General features: G+C 43.5%; 2 protein-coding genes across 2 annotated transcripts in view; both read right to left on the bottom strand.

Annotated features, from left to right (window-relative positions):
• The window catches only part of SHISA4 (shisa family member 4), a 477761-nt gene that overhangs the window by 251211 nt on the left and 210259 nt on the right, over positions 1-16291 (bottom strand). The window lies entirely within an intron of this gene.
• IPO9 (importin 9) overlaps positions 1-16291 on the bottom strand; it is a 137775-nt gene that overhangs the window by 120525 nt on the left and 959 nt on the right. The window contains exon 2 of the mRNA XM_082244847.1: positions 5594-5655. Within this exon, the coding sequence (XP_082100973.1) occupies positions 5594-5655 (62 nt within the window). The remainder of the gene's footprint in view (positions 1-5593; positions 5656-16291) is intronic.

Raw genomic sequence — 16291 nt, 5'->3', positions numbered from 1 at the left:
TTTGGTGGGTTTGGTTAAGCTCCCCGGGTATGGCCCCTACGGACTTGATATTGGACCGTCTGCTGCTTTAGCTGATGTGGGCTGTGGAGGGCCCATATTATTTGCACTGGGGTTGCTGCCTTCTTTATCACTGTTTAGTTAACATGTCTGATAGGAGGGGTATTTTCCTGTTGGTTTAAGTTTATTTCATTTTAGTTTAGTTATTACTGCCTCTTTGTTGACCAGCTGAGATCCGTAATCTGTTTGCCTTATCTTGATAGGTTTTTACATGTGAAATGTGTGTTTGTGTGCGATTTCTCAATAAATTTTTCTCTTGATTTAAAAAAAAAAAAAAAAAAAGTGATTGTAAAGGTTTATTTTTTTTAAAGTAAAATAACATGTTATACCTGCTCTTTGCAATTATTTTGCACACAGCAGCCCCAGTCTATGCTAACACCTAATAATGGGAGAGGCCAAGCTCCCCTCCAGAACACAGCAGGTGATTGACAACCTCGGCTGTTTAGGTTTCCCTATGGAGCTGTGTAGAGTGGGGTGTGTCCATTTCATCCACTCAGATCTCAAATTACACTTAGCTTCCTGCCTATGCTGCACTGTGTGCGACATTAGATGCCCTCTAGCAGCCTTCCTAAAGTGTAATTAAACCCACCGTTTACAGCAAGAGAAGCAGCCTAGGATCCTAGCCTCTGTTCCATCTACAGTTGTCATGGTGGTGCACATGATCAGTTATGAAACTTGCCATTTGATTGCCTGACCCTTTGGTAGAGAGCCAACAAACACATAAGCAACTGTGACAGTTGTACAAGGGATGCCTTAAATGTTACCCATTTGGGGAACAGTTAAATTTGTGTGTTCAATAACGCTTTAGGCCCCTTTCACACTTGTGCGACTTCAAAGTTGCACGATTTTACCGCCGCGATTTTGACTGGGCTTAAAGCATTGCTTATGTCTTTGGACCTCAAAATGCATAAAATTCAGGCCAAAGTAGTGCAGGGACTACTTTGAAGTCGGTGCGACTTCAAGTCACACAGATATGAACAGTACTCTTTGGAAATAATGGCGAACGACTTATGCGATTTTGCAGTCCCAAATCGCAGGACAAGTCGCACAAGTGTGAAAGGGGCCTTAAAGTGATTGTCGTTTTTATTTAACAAAAAAAGACTTTACAAACATGTTATACTTACCTGCTCTATGCAGTTGGTTTTGCACAAAGCAGCCTGGATCCTCCTCTTCTCGGGTCCCTCTGCAGCTTGCTATGGGGGCACCCAAGCGGAGGCCCTCTCTCTCCTCGTTGGCTGACTGACTTGGACAGCAGTGGGAGCCAATGGCACCACTTCTGCCTTAGCCAATGATCTCTGGATCTAGATGGGGATCAGATAAGCATTGGGGGGGGGGCTAATGTACATAGGTTTTTTTATCTTAATGCATAGAGTGCATTAAGAGAAAAACCTTATAACTTTACAACTCCTTTACATTTAGAAATCACATGCAAAATGTGTGCTTAAGGAAGCCAGAGAGAGGAAAGGGCTTCAGACAAACAGGTGCAACTTACGTAGGAAGATTGGTTTAATTTCTGTCTATCACCTGAGGCCAACCACTTCATAGGGTATATGTAAGGGTTTACAACCACTTTACAGTTAAAGTGTATGTGAACCATTATCTTGCAAAACAAGCTATTCAGGTAAAAATATAAAAAAAAACAAGGCAAAACATTTTTTTTCCTTTTTTTAATAAGTATTCACATGAACTCTGTACTCTGCATAAGGGTCTTAGAGAACTGGGGGGGGGGGTGGACTAAGCAGGGGTAGGTGTCACCAGGAGGCAGAAAACAGCAGTAGACTTGTCTCAGTGAAGTGATGTGCAGAGCGGCATTCCCGCACAAGTCTGACAACTGGAGTACATGCAGGCTGTGCTCCCAAGTAGAATACAAAGAAAATCGGCCATGCTGGGATAGGTGTGCTTCTATTCTCTGGCATGGTCAGCTTGAAATGAGATAACAAGGGGGCTGGCAGGATAACCAGATATTTCACACCAAGAAAGCAATGCAAAGAGAACAAGATACTTTTTCATATATGATACAACAGACACATATCGATAACATGAAATGTTGGGGCAACATACACATACACATTTATGCCATGCCCGCTAACACATTTTGAGCTCCAGGAAACCCTGTAGCACACATACTGACCCAATGTCCTGGTGTTACAATATACTCTGGGCCCATCACTGTGAAAGTCCTACAAACAACAGTAAGGTGTTCTCCGGTTGTCTGCCTGTCTCTACACCTTGGCCAGAGAACACTTTGTATTCATTGATAAAAATGCAAGGCACTTCCTGAACGGCTGAAAAACCGCATGACCACATCCATAGGCTACATTAACACAGTCCGTGCTAACAAGACATACCATGCATTAATGCAGGAGCGTTACACATCTCAAAGAAGTTATTGGGACATTACTGTTATTGCATGAAGGGATTTGACAGAAATCCAAGGCCTGGCCTTTGACTCACTAAGGATGAGAACCAATGCTCTAGGGGGCTGCTATATTATCATGAGCCTGGGGCTTAGGGATGTTCCTTCTTGTGCTACACTGCAATATAGATCTTTGTTTTTTCTGGGGTCAACAGTTTGTGTTATTTTGTTTAATTTGTAATTTGTCTGTACAATGTGAAGTGAAACTAATCTGTGGTATGTAATGCAAGCCTTGGCGGTAAAATTATATATATGCACCCCTCACATTTTTGTAAATATTTTATTATATCTTTTCATGTGACAACACTGAAAAAATGACACTTTGCCACAATGTAAAGTAGTGAGTGTACAGCTTGTTTAACAGTGAACATTTACAGTCCTCTCTAAATAACTCATCACACAGCCATTATTGTCTAAACTGCTGGCAACAAAAGTGAGTACACCCCTAAGTAAATAAAAAAAAGTCCAAATTGTGCCCAATTAGCCATTTTCCCTTCTCAGTGTTACAAGGGAGCAGGTGTGAATGGGGGGCAGCTGTGTTAAATTTGGTGTCGCTCTCACTCTCTCATACTGGTCACTGGAAGTTCAACATGGAACCTCATGGCAAAGAACTCCCCAAGGATCTAAAAAAAATAATAATTGTTTCTCTACATAAAGATGGCATAGGCTATAAGAAGATTGCCAAGACCCTGAAACTGAGCTGCATCACAGTGACCAAGACCATACAGTGGTTTAACAGGACAGGTTCCACTCAGAACAGGCCTTGCCATGGTCGACCAAAGAAGTTGAGTGCACATGCTCAGCGTCATATCCAGAGTTTGTCTTTGGGAAATAGGAGTAGGAGTGCTGCTAGCATTACTACAGAGGTTCAATGGGTGGGGGGTTCAGCCTGTCAGTGCTCAGATCATACGCCGCACACTGCTTAAAATTGGCCTGCATGGCTGTCATCCCAGAAGGAAGCCTCTTCTAAAGATGATGCACAAGAAAGCCGCAAACAGTTTGCTGAAGACAAGCAGACTAAGGACATGGATTACTGGAACCATGTCCTGTGGTCTGAGGAGACCAAGATGAAGTTATTTGGTTCAGATGGTGTCAAGCGTGCATGGCGGCAACCAGGGGAGAAGTACAAAGCAAGTGTGTCTTGCCTACAGTCAAACATGTTGGTGGGAGTGTCATGGTCTGGAGCTGCATGAGTGTTGCCGTCACTGGGGAGATACAGTTCACTGAAGGAACCATGAATGCCAACATGTACTGTGGCATACTGAAGCAGAGCATGATCCCCTCCCTTCGGAGACTGGGCCACAGAGCAATATTCCAACATGATAATGACCCCAAGCCCACCTCAGAGACGACCACTGCCTTGCTAAAGAAGCTGAGGGTAAAGTTGATAGACTGGCCAAGTAGGTCTCCAGACCTAAATCCTATTGACCATCTGTGGGGCATCCTCAATTGCAAGGTAGGGGAGTGCAAGGTCTCCAACATCCACCAGCTCTGTGATGTCATCATGGAGGAATAGAAGAGAACTCCAGTGGCAACCTGTGAACTCCATGCCCAAGAGGGTTAAGGCAGTGTTGGAAAATAATGGTGGCCACACAAAATTTTGACACTTTTGGCCCAATTTGGACATTTGTACTTGGGGGTTTACTCACTTTTGTTACCAGAGGTATAGACATTATTGGCTGTGTGTTGAGTTATTTTGAGGGGACAGCAAATTTACACTGTTATACAAGCTGTACACTCACTACTTCACATTGTAGCAAAGTGTCATCACATGAAAAGATATAATAAAATATTTACAAAAATGTGAGAGGTGTACTCACTTTTGGTGAGTATATATATATATATATATATATATAGGCTCTGGAGCGCAACCGATGCCCCACCCAGAAGTTTGATTTTACAAAAAATCAAATCTAATTTAAAATGGTAGACCAGGTATCATATTGCACAAAATGAAGAAAATAAAGCATGTGTTTAACATCCTTGGCATTTTTCCTTACAGTTTTTAAAACAATGCCAACCCCGCCCCCTAACAAACACACCATATACTCGTTGCACTCTCTTCCACCCCTCTGAAAAGCGATTAGTCATAGATCACTTTTTAAAGAGCGGTTATGTAGAGGCTGCCAAGCATTCTGGAGGTGATCCTGCTACCTCTGGAATGCCTTTTTTTGCTGAAAGGGTACTTTGCTTGGTGCGGCCCTATTGACCCGAGTGGATTGTGGTTGTCAGATAGGATAATGCCTGCAAAAAACGGGACCTGTGGTATAAATATTGCTGTGTCGCAACAGTGCGTATCAACATGTTGGCTGGCCAAGTTAACTTGCAGCTTGACAACTGTATGAACCCTTGGTTAAACCACAGCCAGTCGTTCATGTACACAATATTTAAATTTTTTTTTTTTTTTTTTAAGTGGCAACCTAATCATAACCAATTCAGGTGTATGTCAAACCAGATTTTTTTTTTTTCTTAATTTTGCATACAGTTAGGGAAGAATTAGAATATCTTGATTTTATTGCTGTCTGGGGCCCATTAAATAGAGGTTTCTTTACTTTCTGTCTCCGTGAACTTTCAGAAGAAAAATCTAAAAAAATGGACACAGACAGAAATTAAAATGACAGGTGCGCCAGTCTTCCTTTAGGCCCCTTTCACACACGCTGTCCGTTTGTTCGTTTTTCATCCATCCGTTGACGGATGAAAAACGGACATCAATGCATCTCTATGTAAAAACGGATGACAACGGATGAAAGACGGATGACAACTGACGAAAAACGGATGACAACTGACGAAAAACGGATGACAACTGACGAAAAACGGATGACAACTGACGAAAAACGGATGACAACTGACGTAGTGTGAAAGGGGCCTTACTCTGCTAAAAACATGTTTTCATTTGTCTGTGTTGGTGCTTCCCTGACTATGTGCCTGATAAAACAATGTCAGCAGAACAGGAAGTGATAGAAAATGTGTCCCCCAGAAAGCAGTAAAACCCACAGGGGTTATAGCCCTTCCCCACTGTGTCCAAAACTAAGGAAAACATTTTGGCTGTAACAGAGTAATAGCTCAGTAATAGTCACAGAAAGCTTGTAAACGAAGATGAATTCGAATTCACCGGTTTACCTGTCTAATGGCCAGGGCACCTTGTGGGTCAACTGTCAGCTCAGCCAAATGTACCCCGAATTCTGATAAAAAGAGAGAAAGCAGTGAGCAAACACGTTAGCATTATGTTCTTATACTTGACTAAAGGTTCTAATAAATGTGTGAGCATATATTCACAATATGTCTGAACATTTAAAGTGGTATTAAACTAGCAATTTGTTTTTCTTCTGTCAAGACCCCTGCAGCTTAATGCCATAATGTGCCAGTATGCACAGCATACTACAAAAGTCCTCCAGCAAAATCCTCTCAATGAGGGGGGGGGGGGTGCTTCCATAGTCAATTGATGTTCCTTCTAAGTTTGCTCTGTTCAAGTGCCTGAATGATTGAGCCACAACATAATGGGAGTCACAGAGCAGGTGCCATATTATACCTCAGTGTACATCACTGCTGACCGGCAGAAGGAAGCATTTATAGCAGGAGACACGGATAAGGTCTTTTCTGCCATTAAAAAAACCCTGCCTGTCGAGGTTTTTTTTTTTTTTTTTTAAACTTTAAACCAATTTAATGTTTACATCATCCTATGACTGTTTACAGCTCCCCCTGACTGAGCTGATGATTTTTAGGATAAGGAGCTCTGTGTGGATTACATTCAAAGATGATAAAGACCGCCAAAAACACCATGCTCTCTATTGTCTTGTATCTAAAACACCCAAAGTCTTGTATGGACATATACTTGTGTAATCTTTACTTGGTCTAGTGGAACTTTAAGCTCTGTACACAGAGAATGTTTTGAAGCCTCATAATTAAAAATAAATGATCACACGTCAGGCCCCATTCACACCTGAATGTATTTGAATCACAGGCAGAATAGCAACAGCAAACGCCAACATTTGGCACATGAGCTTCTTTGGCAAGCTTTTGGAGCAGCGGGAGGCCCATTCAAAAAGGAATAGTGCTACTTCAAAATGAAACGTGGAAGTGCCGCTAGATGCGAATGGGGCCTCAATATAATTCACTGACAACTATGTAATGCAGAGAGCTACAATAACATTTAGTTCACTGTATATCTAATTGGGTAGGCCCTTACACTACTTATGCGTCACCTTTAAGCTGGTTAAACACCTCTTGAATAATTGACAATTCCTGTTGGGAGTGGCCAAAATTCGAGCTGTGGGTGGCCCATTTGGCACCACCCAGCTAGACAAAAAACTTACATAAAAAAAATCAATAGAGCTGGGTGGAAAACTGTCAGCTGAACAGTGACTGCATCGGACATCCTATAAGATGCAGTCATTATTCAGGTATTCAAGCAGCTGCCAGAATACAATAGCCAGCAAGGAAGATTCTTCCATACACACTCTTTACCATGAATAGAAGTATCTACTGAGAAATCGAAAGTTTATGATTAGCTTTACATTTACCAAAAAAAAAAAAAATACATACAGTCATCCAGCGCTAGGCAGCAGAACTAGGCCCGCTCTACTCTGCTGTGAATGTATGACATAGAATAGGAGTACCACCTTTTTTCTCCCCCCTTGCTCTGGCTAACCATGAGTGGCAGAGGGTGTGAATGGCCAAACACTTTCTTTATAACAGCTGGAACATGCGTGCATGTGTTTCTCATGTCAGCTCTTGGTAGTAAGTGAGGAGTGTTGGAGCACACTGGGGCTGATTTATTAAAATTGTAGGAATACAAAATCAGGTGCAGCTGCACATGGTAGCCGCTCAGTCTCACTTAAGCTTGTTCAATTACCAACTGGAAGATCAGGCCTTTTTCTGACATTTGTAAATAAAATCAGTATTTTTTTTGCTTGAAAATTACTTAGAACCCCCAAACACACATACATATATATATATATATATATATATATATATATATATATATATATATATTTTTTTTTTTTTTTAGCAGAGACCCCTAGAGAATAAAATGGCAGTCGTTGCAATATTTTATGTCACACTGTATTTGTGCAGCGGTCTTTCAAACACAATTTTTTTGGAAAAAAAAAAAATACGCTTTAATTAAAAAACCCAAAACCGTTCAAATAAGCCAATTTTTTTTTTGTATAATGCGAAAGACTATGTTATGCTGAGTAAATAGATACCCAACACGTCACGCATTAAAATTGCACACACATGGAATAGCAACAAACTGCGGTACGTAAAAATCTCCATAGGTGAAGCTTTAACCACTTTACCACTAGAGGATTTTGCTGTCTTACGTCCGGGCCACTTTTTGCGATTCGGCGCTGTGCGACTTTAACTGACAATTGCGTGGTCGTGCGACACCGTACCCAAACAAAATTTACGTCTTTTTTTCCACAAATAGAGCTTTCTTTTGGTGGTATTTGATCACCTGTGCGATTTATACTTTTTGCGCTATAAACAAAAAAAGAGCGTTTATTTTGAAAAAATAATATTTTTAACATTTTTTTTATAAGAAATTCCCCCCAAAAAAATGTAAAAATCAAAATTTTTTTACATTTTTGGCCAATTTGTTTTCTGCTACCTATGTTTGGTAAAAAAAAAAAAAAAAAAAAAAATCACAATAAGTGTATTTTGATTGGTTTGCGCAAAAGTTATTGCGTTTACTAAGGGAAAGATTTTTGTCATTTTTGGTGTTTTTTTTTTAACGAGTAATGACGGCGATCTGCGATTTTTTTTTTTGCGGGACTGCGACATTGCGGCGGACAGATCGGACCCATGACTGACATTTTTGACACTTTTGGGGGTACCAGTGACATTACTGCAGTAATCAGTGCTATACATATGCACTGTTACTGTAAAAATGACACTGGCAGGGAAGGGGTTAATTTTATTGGAGAGGGAGGGGTTAATGTATGCCTGGTGCTTACTGACGTGTGTGGGGGGAGGTGATTGAGTGAGTCAGGGACAGATCGCATGTTCAGCTATGCTGAACACTGCAATCTGTCACTCCCTGTCACTTAGGAGATCCGCCCGCTCTGTTTAAACAGGCGGGCGGATCTCCAAACTAGATTCCCCGATCGCCGCTGCTCCTCCCCTGGCCCAACTCCCGCTGTGACTGAAAACAGCAGGAGCGCCGCCTACAGGGGGGAGGAGTCTAGCGACGAAGTACTACGTCGCTAGACGATAACGAGCCACATTGCTGCAGTAGCAGCAATGTTAGCAGATGGCAAGTGGTTAAAAATATTTTTAAGGGTTACCGGTTACTGTTTAGAGTTACAGAGGAGGTCTTGCTTTAGATTGTTGCTCTCACTTTAACAATCGTGGCAATAACTCACATGTGTGGTTTGAACGCTGTTTACATTTGCGGGTGTGACATATACATTCGTTTCTGTACGCGAGCACGGGGGGGAAGGGTGGGGGGCTTGAAATTTTTTTTTTTTTAACCACTTTTATTGCTGTCACAAGGAATGTAAACATCCCTTGTGACAGTAATAGGCAGTGACAGGTACTCTTAATGAGGGATTTGGGGACAATAGGACCCCAAACCCCTCCTCTGCACTTGAAAGTATTCAAAATGCCAAGATTTGAGTTTTTGAATACTCTAAATTTTTGAAAACTTGCGCCATTTGCTCCTGAGTAAACTGGAAGTGATGTCATGACGTCGCTTCCAGGTTACTACATCCGAGACCCGTTAAAAGCTGATTCCGGCTGTGTTTTCGGGTCTCGGGCCAGCTGGCGGACGCGCTGGCTGATCGCTCAGGTCTCCCAGCGGGACAGGAGAGCCCAGGTGAGTGGTGGAAAGTGGCGGTAAGGGGATGTACACTGCCGTTCTTTATAATAACAGCACAGTGGCTGCTTAGCCGCATCGGTTGTCATTACAAGAGAGCCAACTGTGAGCTCTATAAATAGTAGGGCACTTTGGTACAACCACTTGAAGTTAAATGATGTACAGATATGCGATCTGGTGGCAAGTGGTTAAGCCTTGACAAAAAACTGAAAGCTGATTGGTTTCTATGCACAGCTGCACCAGATTTTGCACTCCCCAGTTTTAGTAAATCAACCCCATTGTCACAGAAGGAGCTGTCACAGCAGTAAGCCCCCGTTCACATTGGAGCGATTTGACAGGTCAAAACGCATGACAAGTTGCATCCTATTGCCGGCAAAGGCGGTGTTCAAATTGATGCAACGCCGAATTGTGTAGCTGCATTGATTTGTAAAAAGTAGTACATGCACTTCTTTTGGCGATTTCAGGTGCGACCTCAATAGACATCTGTGCATAAAGACGAACTAATGTCTTCAAAGTCACACCGGAAGTCGCACTGGGATGCAGCTTTAAAATTGTGCGATTTCAAAGCCACACTTTATGTGAACAGGGGCTTAAGCCAATTTGGAATGAGCATGTGTGCAGTGAACAGGAGTCATCTAACCCTTATGACAGCACTGCCCCTCCCGCTTGTTCTGACCCTGAGTGCAAAGTCCTACCTGATTGGATATAAATCGACATGTCCCAGTAGGACCTTCTAAATGGCTGCTTATAAATTTAACCACCTCCTTCCCAAGGCTATTCTGACACTTCCCTCCTACATGTGAAAATTACTTTGAAGCCCCAAACAAATACATATATATTTTTTTTTTTTTAAGCGGAGACCCTATAGAATAAAATGGTGTGTGTTGCAAATTTGTAACACGGTATTTGCACAGTGGTTTTTCAAACAAATTTTTTTTGGAAAAAAAGTTAACCCAATTTTTTTGTGAAAGATGTTTTTTCACCGAGTAAATAGATACCCAATAGGTCTTGCTTTAAAATTGCGTCTGCCTGTGGAATGACGGCACACTACAGTGCTTTAAATGCCTTTTTTTTACAATAATCTTTATTAGGAATTTAAAAAAAAATAAATAAATTTTCCAGACAGACAAATACAACATTTAACCCACAAAGAACCCCAGCAGTGAAAAATAATAGAAAGGGGGGGAATAAAAAAAAAAAAAAAAGGGAAAATTATATGAAGATTTCTCTATTCCTCTCATCATTTTGGCCATACCATGAATAATAACATTGTCTTTACTTTCCCCTAGTAACCCCATCTGGCTGTAAATAAGAGAAAATAGGGATCATATAAAAGGGTACACTAGCCAGGGCACCCATATTTTATAAAATTTTGTAACATTTTTTTCTATTCTTGTATATTTGTTGTTCTCTCAGCAGAGCATCATTTACTTAAAATCTCCAACCCTCAACAGAGGGTGGAATAGGGGATAGCCATTTTGCTGCTATACTTTTTCGTGCAATAAATAATAACCTATTTATTATATTATTTTGTTTCAACCATAGGCGATAATGTGCCATCTGGAAAACCACTCAGGAGACATATTTTAGGATCCATCAAATAATGAATTCCGAGTACTCTATTATGCTCACCAGCTCACTCCAATACCTAAACAGCTTGGGACATCTCCAAAACATAGGTAGAAGATGTTTGTCGGCATCTTGGACAGTCCCACGATTCCCTTTAAGCGCCTTTACAGGTTACCAGTTTAGAGTTGCACAGGAGGTCTGGTGCTAGAATTATTGCTCTCACTCTGACGTTCGCAACAATAGCTCACATTTGTTGTGCGATCACTGTTTACATATGTGTGTGGCAGTAATGTATCGGTTCGCATTTTTCACGCAAGCACGGTGGGACGGGGGCACTTTTTTTTTTTTTTTTACATTTTATTTTTTTTTTTACACTATTATTTGGAATATTTTTGCTATCACAAGGGAAGAACAAGACTAGTGACAGCATGGGCCATGACAGGTCCTCTTTATGGAGAGATTTGGGGTCTATTAGACCCCAAATCTCTTCTCTGGCCCCCCAATGCAACCGATCAGACTGATATCAGTCAGATTGGCTGCTTCTCTGGCCGCCGGTGGCCAGGTAAACAAATGGGTGGAACCGGAAGTGACGAATATTCATCGCTCCTGATTTCCAGCTTTAGAGAGAAGGGAATGGCATCAAGTACTCACTCTCTCTCTCTATCTGTACCAGGCAGCCATCGTCGCATCGCTCCTGGACTCTGATGGGAAAGGAGAGCAGGCGGTAGCCCGGGGGTGGGACCCCCTTCCGCCACCCACAGAAGCTAAATAGCCAATCAGATCACTTCTGCATTGTAGAGAATTGCTGGCTGAAAACAATGGTACCAGGATGATGCCTGTAGGTGCAGGCATCATTACAGTATAACCACTGAACCCCAAGGACATAAAGGTAAGTCCATTTGGTGTAAGTGGTTAAAGCTGACCATACACTGAATTTGGGTCAGTTTCTGATGGACTGGATGAAATCTGAGCAGTGGGTAGCTCTGTTGGGACTCTTCTTCAAAGATCGAAGGAACCAGGCGGATAATTCCCAGCTGAACAGTAATTGGCTGCAGTCACTGTTTGGTAGCGCCCATTGTAAACTGACCGCTGCCCAAACTGGCTGGAACAATACAATAGCTAGCTTCAGCAGAAGATGTGTCCATCTACTTTTTAACATTGGGGGATGAATCTGTTTTTTTATCCATTCAGCCCACAGGCTGAATGAAAAAAAAAATGTCCATTCAGGCTGGCGGCAGTTTCTATTAACCTCTTAAAAATGATATGCAAGTGGGTCACTTTGCAGAGGTCAGCAGAGCAGTGGCTTCTAGGAGTTTAGGAAGAGATCCTGTCACCTTTGAAATGCTTGTTTTTTCCCAGCTGTTTTTTGCCCCAGCCAAATGAGGGAGTTTGTTATAGAAACTCTGTGTTGCAACTGCAAGCTAAGTGTTTAGCTTATGCCTCGTACACACGTACCGATCGTCGGCCGAACGATCGGCCGTCTTTTGTCCAGGGCTGTCGTGTCTGTTGAAAACTGCAAAAGACTGCACACGAATTTTGTCGGCCAACAACAGCCGACTGCAGAAGTGATGTCATGTGATTCTTAACTTTCCGTGTGTTTTTTCTTTTCTGAGCATGCCCAGTCTTGCAAATCTGCTGATTGTCGGCCGAAATCTGTACTGACTGGCGAACAATCGGCCGTTCTGGTGTTGGCCAACAAAAATTTTAATGCCTGCATGACAGATTTTGTTCGGCCGAAAGTGCGCTGTCGGCTGTCGAAAGCATCATACTAACAAGCCTACAATCGGCCGATCGGTCGTCGGCCGAATATTTACGGCCGACAAACGGTACGTGTGTACAGGCCTTTAGGCTCTAGGTCTAGGACTTCCCCTTTGCCTTCAAAGGGTGAGCCTGAGAGGTGGTGTCACCTGTCAAAGTCTAGAAAACCCCTGCGAGACAGACTGCTGTAAAACATACAGCTGTACACATGGGCTAAAAGTCTACTAGTTCCTGAACCAACCAATTTCTGCCCATGTTTACAAGACTTCTAGTGTACAGTACCCCTATAGCTTGATGTAATGTTTAGGTGGGTAGTAAAACTATTGATCAAATGCCTTTTTTATAGCATCCTGGCTCCCTGTGAGAAAAAGGACTTGGCGTTTGACAAGCTTAAAGAGGAGCTCCAGCCATTTTTCTGAAAATTAAAAAAGTCAGCAGCAACAAAAACTATAACTGCTGACTTTTAATAAACAGACACTCACCTGTCCCAGGATTCAGTGCTGTGCTCACCCGAGGGGGGGCATCTTGACAGTGGGCACCTGGCTGTGACAGCTTGCATCAGAAAGCCACACTGTGCATTTTAAATGGTCCCACAGTCTTCTGGGACCTCTGACATGTCCCAGAAGACTGTGGGGAGAGAGGGGGCGAAGAATACCTTCTGTTCGGATCGCCTAGGCGATCTGAGCAAAAACCTGTCAAAACCAGGTCCGGCTCCCCCCTTCCCAAGAAAGTGCCATTTCTTATAGGAGCAGGGGAGGAAGCCTTAATAGATAAGGTCACCTTTTGTAACATGTTACAGGTGGAGCAGCCTCTGCCCCCGCCCCCTCCCCATTTTGACAGCTATTTGGGGGGGGGGGGGGGATCTTCTGCAACTGCAGGCCTCACCTCAGTTCCCACTTTTTAGAGCCGACGGTCGGCTTTCTTGTAATAACTGATGCGGCTTGCCCGGGTCTGCCGTCCCACCGGGAGGCCCGAGCGACCAACAGGCATGTCCGTTGGCTGCCCGAAGATTCGAACAAAGCCGGATTGATCTAAATTCCGATGCAGAAACCTAGAAGCGACGTCATGACATCACTTCCAGTTACTGAAGCCTTAAAGGCGCCAGATTTAAAAAAAAAATGACAGCATTCAAAACAACCAAACTGGGCGTTTTGAATGCTTTTAGTGCAGAGGATGTGTTTGGGGTCTTTTAGAACCAAGATCCCTCCATAAAGAGTACCTGTCACCGCCTCATTATTGTCTCAGTTCACATATGTGCGATGTCAGACATCGCATGTGATTCGGAGCGCACTGCTCTGCAAATCACATGCGATGTCTGTGCAATGCAAATTCAGCTTTAGATTGTATTGCTGAATTTGCATCGCATTTGGACACAACTCGCACAGGACTCTTTTTTGGGTCCACACCAAAATCGTATTGCATGGGTGTTCACACGTATGAGATCCAATTCATGTCCGAACTGACAGTTCACACTGTGTTATGCGAACTGATCTGGGAGTGTCGTTAGCTCTGTATTGACACCCCCAGCGATTTGCATATGGCAGTGTGAACTACCTGGGAGTTGAATGTGATGCGGGAAACTGCAGTGGATTTGCAGGGTTCCCGCATCGCATATGTGTGAACTATCACTTAAGGGATATTTAAAAAAAAAAAAAAAAAATGTTTTTAAGGGACGGTGTAAAAAAAAAAAAAAAAAAAAATGTAAAGTGCCCCGTCCCTTCGTGCTCTCGCGCAGAATTAAACGCATACGTAAGGCACGCCCACATATGTAAACAGTGTTCAAACTACACGTGAGGAATCACCGTGATCATTAGAGCAGGAGTAATAATTGTAGCATTAGACCTCCTCTGTATGGGTCCTTTCACAACCCGGGCTTTCTGCCTGGAGGACTCCGTTTTGCTCAGTGGGGATCGATCCACCGATCCCCGCTGAGCAGGTGGATGACAGGTCTGTCTCTGCTTATTTTGCAGAGACGGAGCTGTCAGGGCCCCGCTCTCCTCTATGGGAGATTGGATGAAAACAGACCGCCTGTGAGTTCTCATCCAAACCAGTCCTCCAAACAGATGGAAAATAGGGTTCCCATCCGTCTGGATTTCACAGACAGGATCGGATAGCAGCGGGTGTCAGCGGACATGTCACCGCTGACAACTGCTGCTCCATAGGGGTGCATGGAGCATCCGATCAGGTCCGCCTGAATGTAAAGCCTGTGTGAATAGGGCCTAACTCTAAGGCCCCTTTCACACAGGGAGTCCGTTCAGATCCGCCTGTCAGTTTTTTTGGCGGATCTGAACGGACCCCCCATGCTTCTCTATGGGGCATCGGATTTCAGCGGAGACATGTCCACTGACATCCGATCTGTCAAAACTGGATGGATGGAAACCCTATTTTCCATCCGTCTGGTGGATCGGATGAGAACGGACAGAAGGTCCGTTCCCATCTGATTCCCCCATAGAGAAGAATGGGGACCTGACAGCTGTGTCTCTGCACATAGCGCGGAGACACAGCTGTCACCCGCCTGCTCAGCGGATCGATCCTCCGCTGAGAAAAACGGAGTCCGCCTGACAGACTCCGTGTGTGAAAGGGGCCTAAGTGGTAACCAGTAATAAAAAAAATTAAAAAAAAAAAAAAAATGTAAACTGTCGCCTATGGAGATTCTTAAAGTGGAGTTCCACCCTAAATTTATACTTCCCTCCATCTTCTCGCTCGGGGTCACCTGAAAAACAAATGGATAATCGCAATTTTTTTTTGTTTGTTTTTTTAACTTACCTTGTAGAGAAAATATACTTACCTTACTTCCTTCTTCCTCCCCTCGGCGGCCACGGCGATTCGTCACTTCCTGGCTTTGCAATGATTCCTCGGAGCTGAACGTCATCGCTCCCAGGAATCAATGCGCCTGCACCGGCCCCGACGTCAGTTCCGGTGCGCGCGCGCGCGTCATTCCCTTCTAAACAGCTTCTAGGCATGCCCAGAAGCTGTGGAGGGATGACGCGCGCGCACCGGAAGTCGGCGGGGCCGATGCAGTGCATCGTGGGCCCGAAGAAGATGGAAGAGGACACAGAAGAGGATCGCGCTGGCTTCAAACTGCCCACACCTGAGATGGCAGCGCTGGACAATACTTTTTCAAGGTAAGTATTTCTTCTAAAAGGTAAGTGCAACCCGGGACAGATCAGAGGCTAGCCATTGTGGAATGCACTAGCCCTGACTGTCCCGGGGGTATTTTTATTAAAAAAAGTATCCCCTGGTTGGAACTCCGCTTTAAGTACCGTAGTTTGTCACCATTCCCCGAGAGTGCGCAATTTTAAAGCATGACATGTTAGGTATCTATTACTTGGCGTAAAATCTTTCACATTAAGTCCCGGTTCACACTACCGCGACTTGTCAGGCGACTAAGCCGCCTAACAAGTCGCGGTCCATTCAGTGCTACGGGAACCGTTCTAATGGGAGCGACTCAATTCGCTCCGACTTAGAAAATAGTTCCTGCACTACTTTTGACCGAAGTCGGAGCGACTTGCATTGACTTCCATTGTGTGAAGTCCGTGCAAGTCGCGCCGAAGTCGCGGTGCACGGCGACTTCACTAGTCGCCCCTGAAGTCGGGTCGCCATAGTGTGAACCGACACTATACAAAAAAAAATTTAACTTTACTGTTTTGTTTTAGTTCATGAAAATTGTAATTAGT

Source organism: Pelophylax lessonae, assembly GCF_965119305.1.
Source record: "Pelophylax lessonae genome assembly, chromosome: 2".
Taxonomy (NCBI): domain Eukaryota; kingdom Metazoa; phylum Chordata; class Amphibia; order Anura; family Ranidae; genus Pelophylax; species Pelophylax lessonae.
This window is presented reverse-complemented; position numbering and strand designations above follow the sequence as displayed.